The sequence below is a fragment of the Engraulis encrasicolus genome, chromosome 22 (genome assembly GCF_034702125.1).
Source record: "Engraulis encrasicolus isolate BLACKSEA-1 chromosome 22, IST_EnEncr_1.0, whole genome shotgun sequence".
Lineage (NCBI taxonomy): Eukaryota > Metazoa > Chordata > Actinopteri > Clupeiformes > Engraulidae > Engraulis > Engraulis encrasicolus.
The window spans coordinates 18,204,714-18,218,395 of NC_085878.1; the positions used below are offsets into that span (position 1 = coordinate 18,204,714).

Below are 13,682 nucleotides of genomic sequence, written 5' to 3' on the forward strand. Positions count from 1 at the left end.
CTACATAACTCATTTAAATAAAAAAGATAAGTTATATGATTATGTTTTTAAATTAAACGTTAAAATGAAAATCTCAGTTTTAGAAAAAGACCAGCGTCAGTTTTAAAGGTTCAGTGTACAAAATACACATTAAATGAGCAGCAAAGTATTTGTCCTTTTCCGTTTCTGTTTGTTATTTGTCCTTGTCAGTTTTGCTCCTGTCGCTCATGGTGAAAGGTGGCCATTGGCAGCCTGTCTGTCCTAAGATAGGCTGCTCTCTCTCTCTCTCTCTCTCTCTCTCTCTCTCTCTCTCGCGTTAGTACAGTATTTCCAAATGATTGAAGTCAAGCACAGCAAGCTTTTGTGTGCGACTCAGCGCGTCTTTCCAAAACCAACCGAGGCAACCTGAACCTAATTAAAAGCCCCTGCGTTTGAGTTTTGCCGCGAACACACACGGCTGCGCTGAGGAGGACAGCTGTGGCTGTTCAGCCAACTCGCGCTCCGCTAATTAGGAGCAGTTTAACCCTAAAGCGACCGGTGAGCGGGGTCATTTATGCAGATAGGCCTATCCAAAGTTCCAAAAACTTATGTCAGGGAGATAGTTTATCGACATGTAGGGGTGCCCTCTCGCCTTAATTGCACTTTAGAGTGTTTCAGTCACCACTAGAGGGGGCAAAGAATAACTCCTTGCAACAACATCAACACTTCTCTTGGAATGAGAAGTGAAACATCTTTCTTCAAGTGCAAAGAGGAAGCCCATTTGCGTACAGAGACATACATACAAACACCCACATTCACATTCACCCACACACACCCACACACACACACACACACACACACACACACACACACACACACACACACACACACACTCCAGGATGTGGACAGACTACGTTAATATTTCCAAGTAACAGCAAGTCTTGAAACAACATTTTCACAACTCTGTGGTTAATGCTTAAAGCACATCTTCCACACTCAAAATCAAAATGAATTCTTAAAGTCTCAAAATCCAAACCTTGAAATTTAGGCTGGATGTATCTATGATGTTTTTATTCTTTGATGGTAATTCACAGCTTGTGAACAGTCTAGGACTTCTACGCATTTCTTCATTTACAAATGCACACAATAACCAAAACTACACAACTCATTCAAATAAAATGATAAGTTATATGATTATGTTTTTAAATTAAACCTTAAAATGAAAATCTCAGTTTTAGAAAAAGACCAGCGTCAGTTTTAAAGGTTCAGTGTACAAAATACACATTAAATGAGCAGCAAAGTATTTGTCCTTGTCCGTTTCTGTTTGTTATTTGTCCTTGTCAGTTTTGCTCCTGTCGCTCATGGTGAAAGGTGGCCATTGGCAGCCTGTCTGGCCTAAGATAGGCTGCTCTCTCTCTCTCTCTCTCTCTCTCTCTCTCTCTCTCTCTCTCTCTCTCTCTCTCTCTCTCTCTCTCTCTCTCTATCTAGTGACCAGTCTGGTCATAAGCTGCTCTCTCTCGTCCTCTCTCTTGGTGGCCAGTCTGGTCATAGGCTACTCTCTCTTGGCACCCTGTTCCATCTAAGATATTCTGGTCTCTCTCCACACCCAGTGTAATCTAATACTGCTGTATATGCTGGTCTCTCTCTTGGCGCCAAGTCTGCTCTAAAATATACAGTATCCGCATCAGTGTTGCTCCTGTCTTTCCTGGTGGTCTGGCTGGCTGTCCTAAGATGCCTCATCACCCGTATTCCTCTTTTCTGTCGTGGAGGCCTGTCTGGTCCGAGGTATGCTGATCTCTCTCCTGTCTGGTGGCTCTTGTCTAAGCTGTCTCCTCATCAGTGTTGCTCCTCTCTCTCTCTCTCTCTCTCTCTCTCTCTCTCTCTCTCTCTCGTCTAAGATCGCCCTCTCTCTCTGGTGACTGGTCTAAAATGCCCTCTGTCCATAGGTGACTGGTCTAAGAGGCCCTCTCTCTCCCCATGGTGACTCTGGTCTTGACTTGACTTGACTTGACTTGAAAAGCTTTAATATCCTTTAAAAGGCAATTTGATTTACAGCACAGCAGAATGAATGGCATAAAAACATATAGGTCTACAATAAAAAAAACATATACAGTACAACAAATACACTCAATAAATAGCTAAACATATAGTTACTATGTAAATAAATACATAATAAATACAGACCATCTAATTTGTGCTGCTCTGTCTCCTGGGGACTCTTCATTGTCACTCCTCTCTCTCCCTCTCTCTCTCCCTCTCTCTCTCTCTCTCTCTCTCTCTCTCTCTCTCTATCTTTCTCCTATTAGATGCTGCTCCTGTCTCTCCTGGAGATTGGAATATGTATCCTTAGCTGTGTTGCTCCTGCCTGGTCTAAGATGTCTCCAGGGGCCCATACTAAGAAGCTGGTTGAGGAGTTAAGAGGCAAATCATCTAATAGAAGAGCCTGGAGTTCTCATGATACCCCTCTGATGCTGTCTAAGCTGTCGCCTCATTGGTGTTGCTGTTGTCCTTCCTGGTGATTCCCGCGGTGGGGGCCGGGCTGGGGGAGCGTTTCCTGTTGCGCAGCCGGACGTAGGCGAAGGCGTAGAGGAAAGGGTTAATGCAGCTGTTGAGGAACCCCACAGACTCCACTATAGTCCTGGCACTGCGGTAGGGCAGTGGGGGTGTGAGGGTCGCCTGGAGGTCGCTGGAGAGGCGTGTGAAGGTCTTCTGTGGGTTGTGGGACAAGGGGGTGAAGATGGTCATGACGTTCACCACGTGGTACGGCAGGTAGACCAGGAAGAAGGTAGCCACGATGGCCGTCACCAGGAACCGAAGGCTGCGCGCCGCGTCTTGCGTCGATGTGCCACAAGCTTCTACCACCGTCCGCGTCTTCTGGCTCACCTTGAGGCAGAGACGAAGATACAGAGAGAGACAGAGACAGAGACACAGACACAGAGAGAGAGAGAGAGAGAGAGAATTAGATAGCCAGTTTAGATAGAACATGCCATACGTTTTATGCATATTACATACAACAACCTGTATGAATATGAGAATATGAAATCTTATTGGTCATTCTAGGTCATGCACATTTGTATAATAAGAGAGGGTATGATGTAAGGAGACCAACACCCTATCATAGGTGTGCATAATTATTAGGAAACTTTGGGCCACAAAATAGGTCTAACAAATTGAAACAAATCTGTTAACAATTTTAGAGTTATATACATCATACTGTACATATACCTTGTGTTGCAGTCTGAAGTATGCGGTGACCAGAGTGATGAGAGGAAACACGAAACCGATCAGAGTCTCATAGAGCAACACCCCCACCTTCTGGCCCTCTGAAACAGGGGCCTTCTCACACACCTGAAACACACACACACACACACACACACACACACACACACACACACACACACACACACACACACACACACACACACACACACACACACACACACAATGAGAGGTGAGCACAATGCACAATGCACCAAGCGATCAAGATGCTGAACACTCAACCCACTCTCCCTCCACTGTCAGCCTCTAGCCAGCAAGGCCACTGACAACCCCCCCCCCATCCCCCACCACCATATCTGCGACTGAACATTCCACCTGCACTACTATACTTGTGACTGAACTTTAAACCTGCACTAACTCAAAACATGCACACACACACACACACACACACACACACACACACACACACACACACACACACACACACACACACACACACACACATACACACACACACACACACACACACACACACACACACACACACACACACACACACACACACAAGCACACTGCACTTTCTGCACTAAACCCAAACATACACACACTGACACACACACACACACACACACACACACACACACACACACACACACACACACACACACACACACACACACACACAGACCCACGAACACACACACAAGACGCACACCGCACCTTCTACCTGCACTAAACACATACACACACATACACACACACACACACACACACACACACACACACTGCTGCTGGTGTACTTGACAGACCTTTTTTAATATTTATTTTCTTCAAAATGCTACTACTATTACCATGTCAGAACGCTATAAAGGACTTTTTTTTAGGAAAAGCACAAAAGCACAACAAATACCTCTTAATGTATGTCCTCTACAAGCAGGCGCGGAGTGGCCATCGGGAGATCGGGGACTTGTCCCGGTGGGCCGCGGCCGCGAATTATTTTACAACGGCCGTATTATGGTCTCAGCCGGCCCCAAAGTGTTTGGCCGCAACATATTCTAATTTAACACAGCGTCGAAACTAATGCGAATTAGCCACAAATCAATTCTTAATAATATGAATGCTGACTCAACAGTATATATACCGTTTACCCGACCGCAATACCTCAGTGACGGTGTCAAACAGTAAATTGGCCACACCCCTTCTCTACTGATAATGTTCATACACCGTAGATCGCGGAAGTTTACTAGATCTTAGTAACATAGTTTCGTTTTCAGTATTCCAAGAACCTGTGATATTTAGATTGGTTACCAAGGAACAGAAATATTAGTCAGTTGTGACTTATTTTCCGATTTCCACATGACTGTTACAGTTTACAGTCTGCCACTCCAGATTCTCTTGTTCTGTGGTTATTGACTTGGGTTACGAACATACTCCACCAAGTGGTAAGGAAGTGAACTGCAGCTAAGCAGGAAAACACGTTGTACATGTTTTGATGGCATTGGTTTGTTAGAACTAGAGGTATATCTCATTACAGTCGAAATAATGGTATATCAAACATACATTTATATATAGCACATTTAGGATGTAGCCTATGTAATGTCTGAAGAAATGGAACAAAATAATTACCACACAAGAAGATTCTGATGTGAGCAGTGCTGGGTGTGTAGCCTAAACTGTGGATTAAAATGTAATTGCAAGAAACAAAGACATTTGCTGCGACGATAACAGCGTTTTAAGGTAGGCCTAAACCGTTTGGTCATACATTTTGTTGACTTATGGTTGTGCTTTGAAGTAGCTAGGTTTGGCTTATTTGCTGCTGCATGGTGGGTTTATTGCACAATGTAGACAGACTTTTTGTAAACAATAGGCTACTATACTATATTTTGTAAGCCTACTCTTCTAAAAATCCCCACACTCAAAACTTTGTGCCCATGCTCATCCGTCTTCCTTAAACGATATTTCAATTTCAAACTGTCAAAATGACAGTGGAGTGCACATTTGCATGGAACAGTAGCGTGATGTAGCCTAACCTAGTAGGCCTATGAATGCTTTGGACTGTGATGATGGCTCCAGTGGTGTAGTCTACTTTTTGAAGTGGGTATACTGTATATTTGAGCATTTTTTTATGTGTACTGTATACATTTGTGCTATTGTAAATAATGGATCAATCCATTTTAAGTGGGTATACTGCAATCCCTGACATTTTGAAATGGGTGCGTATACCTGCGTTTTACATAGACTACACCACTGGCTGTGCATTTCATCAAGGTGTAGGCTAAATTCTCCAATTCAGGTTGATATTTTGACTACACTAATGTTCACATGTAGTACGACTGCAGATTTCGTGGCTTTTGTCTTTTTGGTTAGGAAACCATGTTGTTCGCTTTTTTTTTGTTTGTTTTTTTTTTTTTTTTTCAGGGCCGCCAAGGGGAAAATTCTCCCGGTGGGAAAAGGTGGGCCACTCCGCCCCTGTCTACAAGTCTTCTGTTGTCCAGTCTTGCACTTTACAGTAAATGTCTGTATGAGCACTGTCTATGTCCATACTGTCTTAAGTCCATGTATAAGTACTGTCTATGTCTATACTGTCTATGTCCTTACCTAGATTAGTCTATGTCTGTATGGGAAAGCAAGAAATGTAATTTCAAATTCTTTGTATGACCAGTGCATGTAAAGAAATTGACAATAAAACCTACTTGACTTGACTTGACTTGAGCATACATTGACAATGAGGCACTAGTAGAAATAGCAGTCATGGGTGAGCGGTTAGGGCGTCAGACTTGCATCCCGGAGGTTGCCGGTTCGACTCCCGACCCGCCAAGTTGGTGGGGGGAGTAATTAACCAGTGCCCCCCCCATCCTCCTCCTCCATGACTGAGGTACCCTGAGCATGGTACCGTCCCACCGCACTGCTCCCCATGGGGCGCCACAGAGGGCTGCCCCCTTGCACGGGTGAGGCATAAAATGCAATTTCGTTGTATGCAGTGTGCAGTGTTCACTTGTGTGCTGTGGAGTGCTGTGTCACAATGACAATGGGAGTTGGAGTTTCCCAATGGGCTTTCTTTCTTTTTTTTTTTAGCATCCCGTGGATCATTGCAGTAACCTCAAGTTGTGTCTGGTGGCTGGTGCTTATTTATTCTGTATCTGGCCATGATCTGGGAATATTTTCTCACACATGTAAACGGAACCCAGGGCGCCGGAACAAGCTTTAAAGTTTGTCAAGTCAAGTCAAGTTGGTTTTATTGTCAATTTCTTTACATGCACTGGTCATACAAAGAATTTGAAATTACGTTTCTTGCTTTCCCATGCAGACATACCTGTAGACTAATCTAGGTAAGGACATAGACAGTATAGACATAGACAGTACTCATACATGGACATAAGACAGTATGGACATAGACAGTGCTCAAAGTCTTGATTCTTTATTTCTTAACAATGTTACTGCTGCTGCGCCCAACTCATTTGTCAGCAGTTGAGGAAGCCTCATCTAGGGAACCCAAAAGTGGGGGATGCCAGTGCACCACTGCATCCCCCTTTCCGGCACCTATGAACGGAATATTCCGAACAAATTTCCGAACTGAATACTGAGAATATTCCGTTACAACCTGGAATACCCTGTGCATGTAACTGCGGTCAGTTATGACGTAAGGGAGAGTGCTTGTCCCACTCTCCAGTCTGTGGTTTAGCACTGTGGTGTGCTGTGTGCAAAGGCGCTGACTCGCTCAACATTGGGGGGTCAAAACTGTGGAATATTGTAATGACCAAAGTGTGTGCACAGACAAATAGAAGACAACAATCAACATTTTCATTATAATTGGGGTGTTTTTCCCCTCCCCCTTTATCTTTGGGGCTGGGGACAAAAAGGTCCTTTGACTCCACACAACTTTGCCTGTTTGTTGACTACTTGACCCACCATCAATGTCTGGCTGCTGTTGGCAGGGGTGTCGTCGAGAAGGGCGTAGAGACTGACGGAGGGGATGGCGGAGAGGCAGCTGGCCAACCAGATGCTAGCCAGCAGAAGCCCCTCCCCCCGGCCACCCAGACGCTCCCACTGCGGCCGGTACAGGACCTGCACATACCTGCAGACAGACAGACACACACACACAAACACACACACACGCAGACAGACACACAAACACAGCATGTTAATGCTTAGGCGCGGGGGGACACACATACACATACACACACACACGGTACTCATAAGTGCGCTCATTAGTGATCATAAAGTCCTATGCATTTCACTGGTGTAAAATAATAAGCCAAGGTTAGAATGGGCAGTTAGATCTAGGCTTTTTAAGGGTAAAGATGGCACCTCCTCTGCCAGATTGCTAAACAACCAATTATTGCAGAGATTGAGCAGTATTTAGCAAGGTTACCGGTATTCGAATTGTCACACACACAGTTTAGTACTTTAATTTGGATCGCAGCACATTAAAAGTTACACATTAAAAGTTACACAAAAGTTACACACACACACACACACACACACACACACACACACACACACACACACACACACACACACACACACACACACACACACACACACACACACACACACACACACACGGTACCTGTGTATACTCAAACCAAATATGATGAATAATCCAACAACTATTTTGACCAAAAGACACATCTTGTTATGGAAATGCATCATTAAGGATACAGGAAACATCTTCTCTTCCAGATGAACATGCTCCCTATAACAGCTGATATTGAGCAATATTTAGCTAGCTGTCTGGCCCGTCACACACACACACACACACACACACACACACACACACACACACACACACACACACGGTACCTGTGTATACTCATAAGTGATACGGCTAGAGTGCTGGCACTGAGGCAGACGTATGCAACGTAGCAGATGGCTTGGCAGGCGGGCAGGCCGAGTGCGTCCCAGCCGTAGTACATCCCCAACATCCAGAAAGGCAGCGTGAGCATACACAGCACATCACACACGGCCAGATTCAGCATCAGACGTAATGTGAAGCTGTCCTTCTTACCCTGAAAAGCACACACACATACACACATATACACATTATTACGCGCACGCGGAAACACACACACACACAAACACACACACGTTATACACATTACACACACACACACACACACACACACACACACACACACACACACACACACACACACACACACACACACACACACACACACACACAGCATAACACATTATTAAGCACAGGTGTGTGCGCGCGCACACACACACACACACAGACACACACACACACACATAAACTGTACACGCAATACACATTACACACACACACACACACACACACACACACACACACACACACACACACACATATAAACTATACACACAATACACATTACACACACACACACACACACACACACACACGGCCAAGTGCATCATTACACGGAGTGTGAAGCTCTCCTTTTTACCTGGCGAACCACACACATACACAGCATTATACACACATGCACGCATGCACATACACATTTACATGCACAAGCACACACACACACACACACACACATACACACACACACATGTGAGTACACTCACTGTACACCCAGAGTACACCCAGAACTCTACTGGTTACCTTGCAGTTCTCAATTTGTATTGAACACTTCAAAGTTATAAAGTTTCTTCACTCTCTTGCTCCCCAGTACCTCTCTGAACCCCACTCCCAGTCTAGGGAGCCCATTCTCGGGAAAAATCAACTACATGCTTCGTGGTGCCGCCACGATATAGCCTCATTTTTCGTAGTTGGGCAACGCGCGCTGTCGTCTAGAGTGGGTGAGAGAGAGGGTGAGAGAGAGAGAGTGAGAGAGAGAAGCGTGCATTCCGGGAGGGGAGAGCTGTCGTTGTGCCAGCTTCATGCCATGTCTCCCTTCCTCAAACATTATCATTAACCTTAAAGTGATACTGTCCCATTTTTGGAAATAAGCTTCTTTTACACCTCCCCTTGAGTTTAATAATAGGGTTTTACCGTTCTCCTGTACTTTCAACCATTCTCTGGGTATGCCAGTGCAAATTTTACCTCCATGCTAGCAGTTAACATTGAGTCCTATGAGACCAGCTCGCGGCTAACTGGTCGCATAGGACTCAATGTTAACTGTTAGCTTGGAGGTAAAATGTGCACTGCCATAACTAGAAAATGGTTGGAAGTACAGGAGAACGGTAAAAGCCTATTATTATACTCAAAGGGAAATGTAAATCAGTTTATTTCCAAAAATGGGACAGTATCCCTTTAAACTTAACCCTAACCCTAACCCTAACCTTAACCCTAACTCTAAACTTAACCCTAAAACTTAACCGTAAATCACTTGTTTGAAATGTTTGATTAACGTCGTTTCCAGTTAGCCTTCACTCGCGCTTGATTGTTAACGTCCGTCCGCATTATTCTTCCCCCCAGAACCAAACTACCCCAATTGTCAGTTCCCCCTGTCGTCGCCCAACCACGAGAAACAAGGCTATTCGTAAAGGCACCACAAGGCTTAAAGTTGATTTTTTTTCTGTTTTTCTCGTAAAGACTTCACGAAAGGCCCGAGTACTGTTAGTCTAGATCGATGAGGTCCTCTGGAAAGGACCAACTTACCATCCCCCGAGCCAGACTTCGTACATCCCAGCATACCCAGTCCCAGTCTAACTCCCAGCATACGCCAAGCCCCCACACTTGCTATGTTCAGGAAGCACCTTAACCCATTGATGCCTAAAGCAACTGCAAAAAAGGCTGCTGAATGCCTTCAAGAAAAGTTGCAAATAAAACATGCAATAAGTTGCATTTAAACGTTATGACCCTCATCTTGCATAAGAATATGTTCATTCAGCTCTAACATATCAAGATTTTTTATGAAATTTTCTCAAATTTCATGAGCCTGAATGTTGCGACATGCAACTCCAGGCGCCAGGGCCAATGTTGCGCAACGCAACATCCAGCATCAATGGGTTAACTCCCATCTCTACACAGAGGCATATGGACTAACCACCCTGCCCCTTTCCCCCAGCCCCTTCACCATCTTGTAAAGCGACCTTGTGTTCCATGAAAGGCGCTATATGAAGCAAAGTTATTATTGTTATTATAATTATTATTATTATAGTTGCTAACCAAAGTTCAAGGTTAGAATCCTACCTGAGATATCTCCCAACACTACTCCATCACTCTCCTACTTATTTGCTGCCATATCATGCACTGTCCTGTCAAAAATAGGCAGAAAGCCCAAACAATTATGTACATACCGGAAAAAATGAAAGAGCTGTAATTACCTTCAGTTGTCGTGGCAACAGAAAAAGGACCAGCAGGTTCCCAACCAGCCCCACCAAACACACCAGCACACGCACACACACACCGACCAAGTCCTCTGGTGACATGACCGCGTCTCCAGATATGACACTACAGGGGAAAGCACAAATAACACTGTTTATACTTACACACACACACACACACACACACACACACACACACACACACACACACACACACACACACACACACACACACACACACACACACACACACACACACACACACACACACACACACACACACACACACACCACTCTGTTCCTTGACAGGATGCACCAAGGGAAGGCAGAATTAATATAGCTCTCTTTCTCTCTCACACACACACACATTTTAAATACTTCATTTATGTCCGCAATTCATAATATGTACATAAGGCACACACACATTTTAACTTTATTTATGTCCACGATTCATTATATAGGACATAAATGTTACAGATAAGCCTACAACAGTGCTCAGTTACAATCCAATGCGGGTCTCAAAGTAACAGCATTTTTAGAATACAACACCTCCTTTTCCAAATATGACGGCAACCAAGGATAGATATAATATTGAAAATATACAAAATATTTCACAATTTGCTGTGCCTGTCAAAACCCTTTCAAAAAGGTTCAAAACACTGAATGTGATGTAATGAAATGTAATTCAGACCTGTCCAAGCTGCTGTTATGGTTGTCCATGACCTTGCGCTCAATGTCCTGAAAAGAAGTTGCTGCTTCTGCTGCTGCTGCTGCTGCTGCTGCTGCTGTTGTTGTTGGTCTGGGCCCTGTCCAAGTCTGTCCTTTATAAGGCACCTATACACTGGCGTCACACACTCGCACACACAAGTTCACACACGCTCTGTGGCCGCTGCTGCTCCTGCTTCAAGCTAGAGCTCCCAGGCTAAAGGAAACGTGTCATTTCAAGTGAAATCAGCTCCAAAAGGAAACCACAGGAAGGAAATGCTTTCACTTTCACACTAGCTCAACATTTCCACATTCTCACTACTCATACACTTCCCATATAGGCCTACTTATATTTCCCCTACATTACATCACCGTGCCCTCCTTTGCTTATCTTCAAGAAGGCCCAGTCAAGATTTTTTTTCTTTTCTTTTTTTTTAAGGAAATTGAGGTCCCTTGACTTGGGCAGGCCTATTTTATGAACATTTTACCATGGGATTGTGGCATGTGTGCTTTGGTGGAGGGATATCACTTAAGGACAGAAACAGGCTGAATAAGCTCATTAAGAAAGAGGGGTCCATCACTGGTGTGTGTTTTAATTCGGTGGAGCAAATTTTGGAGGAGCGGACGATGAGAGAGTTGAACAGTGTGCTGAGTATGGACAACCACCCACTGTTCAGCATGTTCCCAAAAAGTGGCAGGAGCCAAAGGCGTCTCCTACCTACAGTAGGTGCTCCACCGAAAGTAGATCACAGAGTTCTTCTGTGGAATAAAGTAGAGAATTATGTGACTTAGTAATGTGATTTCATATGTGTATAGTGGGATGTAGGAATGTGATTTCATGTGTATAAGTGATATCTGTTGCATGTCTTTGTATGTCTTGTCCTCTTCCATCAGGGAGATGTTGGAAATACGTGTTTTATACGCTTTTACATGTAAATCCCTTGGATACCCCCTTTGCCTTTCTATGTCCATAAATAAACCAAACCAAAACCAAAAATTCCTGCAGCAATCAGATTTTGTAACAACAGCTGCTGACTGAGTGCTTTTTCAGTGGTTCTATAATGTTGAGATTCTTTGTGTGTCTTTATGATGGACTGTTTCCCATTTATTTTTTAACTCTTATTTACTATGGGTCTATGTATTATGTGTGTTTATATGTGTTATGTATTATGTCTTGTCTTTCTCTTATGTGTTTCAATTTGAGGATTAATAAAGTAATCAAACAAGGAACCCAGTCCCACCCAAACCCACCCTACCCACCCATACACACTGCCTTAATAGGAAATCAAAGAAAAGTAATCTCTGCATAAAAAAAACAAAAGAATAGACAAAAAAACATAGGCTGTTTTGGTGTGAGCCTGAGCTGCATTGGCCGCCAACGGGGCCTCAGATTAATTGTGAGGTGTAGCGTTCACTCATCAGCACTTGAGGTCACTTAGGAGCTCACTGATAAGCTATGTGATGCTGAGGAGCTAGGAGCTGTGTGACACAGGCCTGCTCGTGGAAGTAGTTGGTGTGGCGTGGGAATCCTAGAAAGTGCTGTGCTGGTGACTTGCGTGTATAATACCTGCCTGCACCCTTAACCCCTTCCTAGTAGGCATCACTGATGGTAACTTTTCTATGCTTGTAGTTTTCATCAGCGACCCCTCCGGCAGGAACCAACCAGTGTGTGTGCCCACGGGTCTGTCGGCTGCTGTTTCACCTGAGAGAGTTTGGGTTTGAGTTTCCCCTTGCTCCACACCCGCTTTGTTTGTGGCTTGGCCGTGCTTCACTGGGCATGGGAAAGCCTCACACTCCCTGGTCGCGCTTCCCCTTTGCCTCACCTTGCCTGCATGGAGCTTGCATGTCGGTTTACAGTAATTTGAGTTCTATCCGAGGGCGTGCAGTTTCGGTGGCTCCGCCTTTAACCCATTGATGCTGGATGTTGCGTTGAGCAACATTATCCCTGGCGCCTGGAGCTGCATGACGCAACATTCAGGCTCATGTTAAAGGCTCATATTAAACATCTTGGTATGTTAGACCTGAATAAACACATTCTGATGCAAAATGAGGTGTGTATTTATTTGGGGTTAATGTGGGATTGGGGGAATTTGTGACAGCCAGCTTCTTCAGCACTTTAGAGTGTGCCCAGGTTGTGAAGGTGTGTGAGTGTGGTGTGAGAGTGGTATGTTTTCTACAAGTTTGTACAAGAATAAAAATGAAATATCTTTGGGCTCCCATCTCTGTCCTGTGTTTAACAAACTTGTGCTAACTTAAAGTGATACTGTCCCATTTTTGGAAATAAGCTTATTTTACACCTTCCCTTGAGTTAAATAATAGGGTTTTACCGTTCTCCTGTACTTTCAATCGTTCTCTGGCCATGGCAGTGCAAATTTTACCCCCATGCTAGCAGTTAACATTGAATCCTATGAGACCAGCTCACGGCTAACTGGTCTCATAGGACTCAATGTTAACTGTTAGCTTGGAGGTAAAATGTGCACTGCCATAACTAGAAAACGGTTGGAAGTACAGGAGAAAGGTAAGAGCCTATTATTTAACTC

At 44.2% G+C, this 13,682-nt stretch overlaps 1 protein-coding gene across 2 annotated transcripts; it reads right to left on the reverse strand.

The window, feature by feature from the left end:
* Positions 1 to 1,023: 1,023 nt before the first annotated feature.
* Positions 1,024 to 11,198, reverse strand: LOC134438490 (apelin receptor-like). 2 transcript variants are annotated; one of them, XM_063188067.1, is made up of 6 exons: positions 11,129 to 11,198; positions 10,438 to 10,564; positions 7,981 to 8,186; positions 7,087 to 7,252; positions 3,184 to 3,306; positions 1,024 to 2,841 (listed from the first exon to the last, which is right to left on the reverse strand). In XM_063188067.1, exons 1-6 carry the CDS (start codon positions 11,155 to 11,157, stop codon positions 2,434 to 2,436), a joined length of 1,059 nt encoding a protein of 352 aa, XP_063044137.1. In that variant the 5' UTR covers positions 11,158 to 11,198; the 3' UTR covers positions 1,024 to 2,433. The 2 variants fall into 2 exon arrangements, with proteins under 2 accessions (XP_063044137.1, XP_063044138.1); XM_063188068.1 differs by lacking the exon at positions 3,184 to 3,306.
* Between the last annotated feature and the right edge of the window lie 2,484 nt (positions 11,199 to 13,682).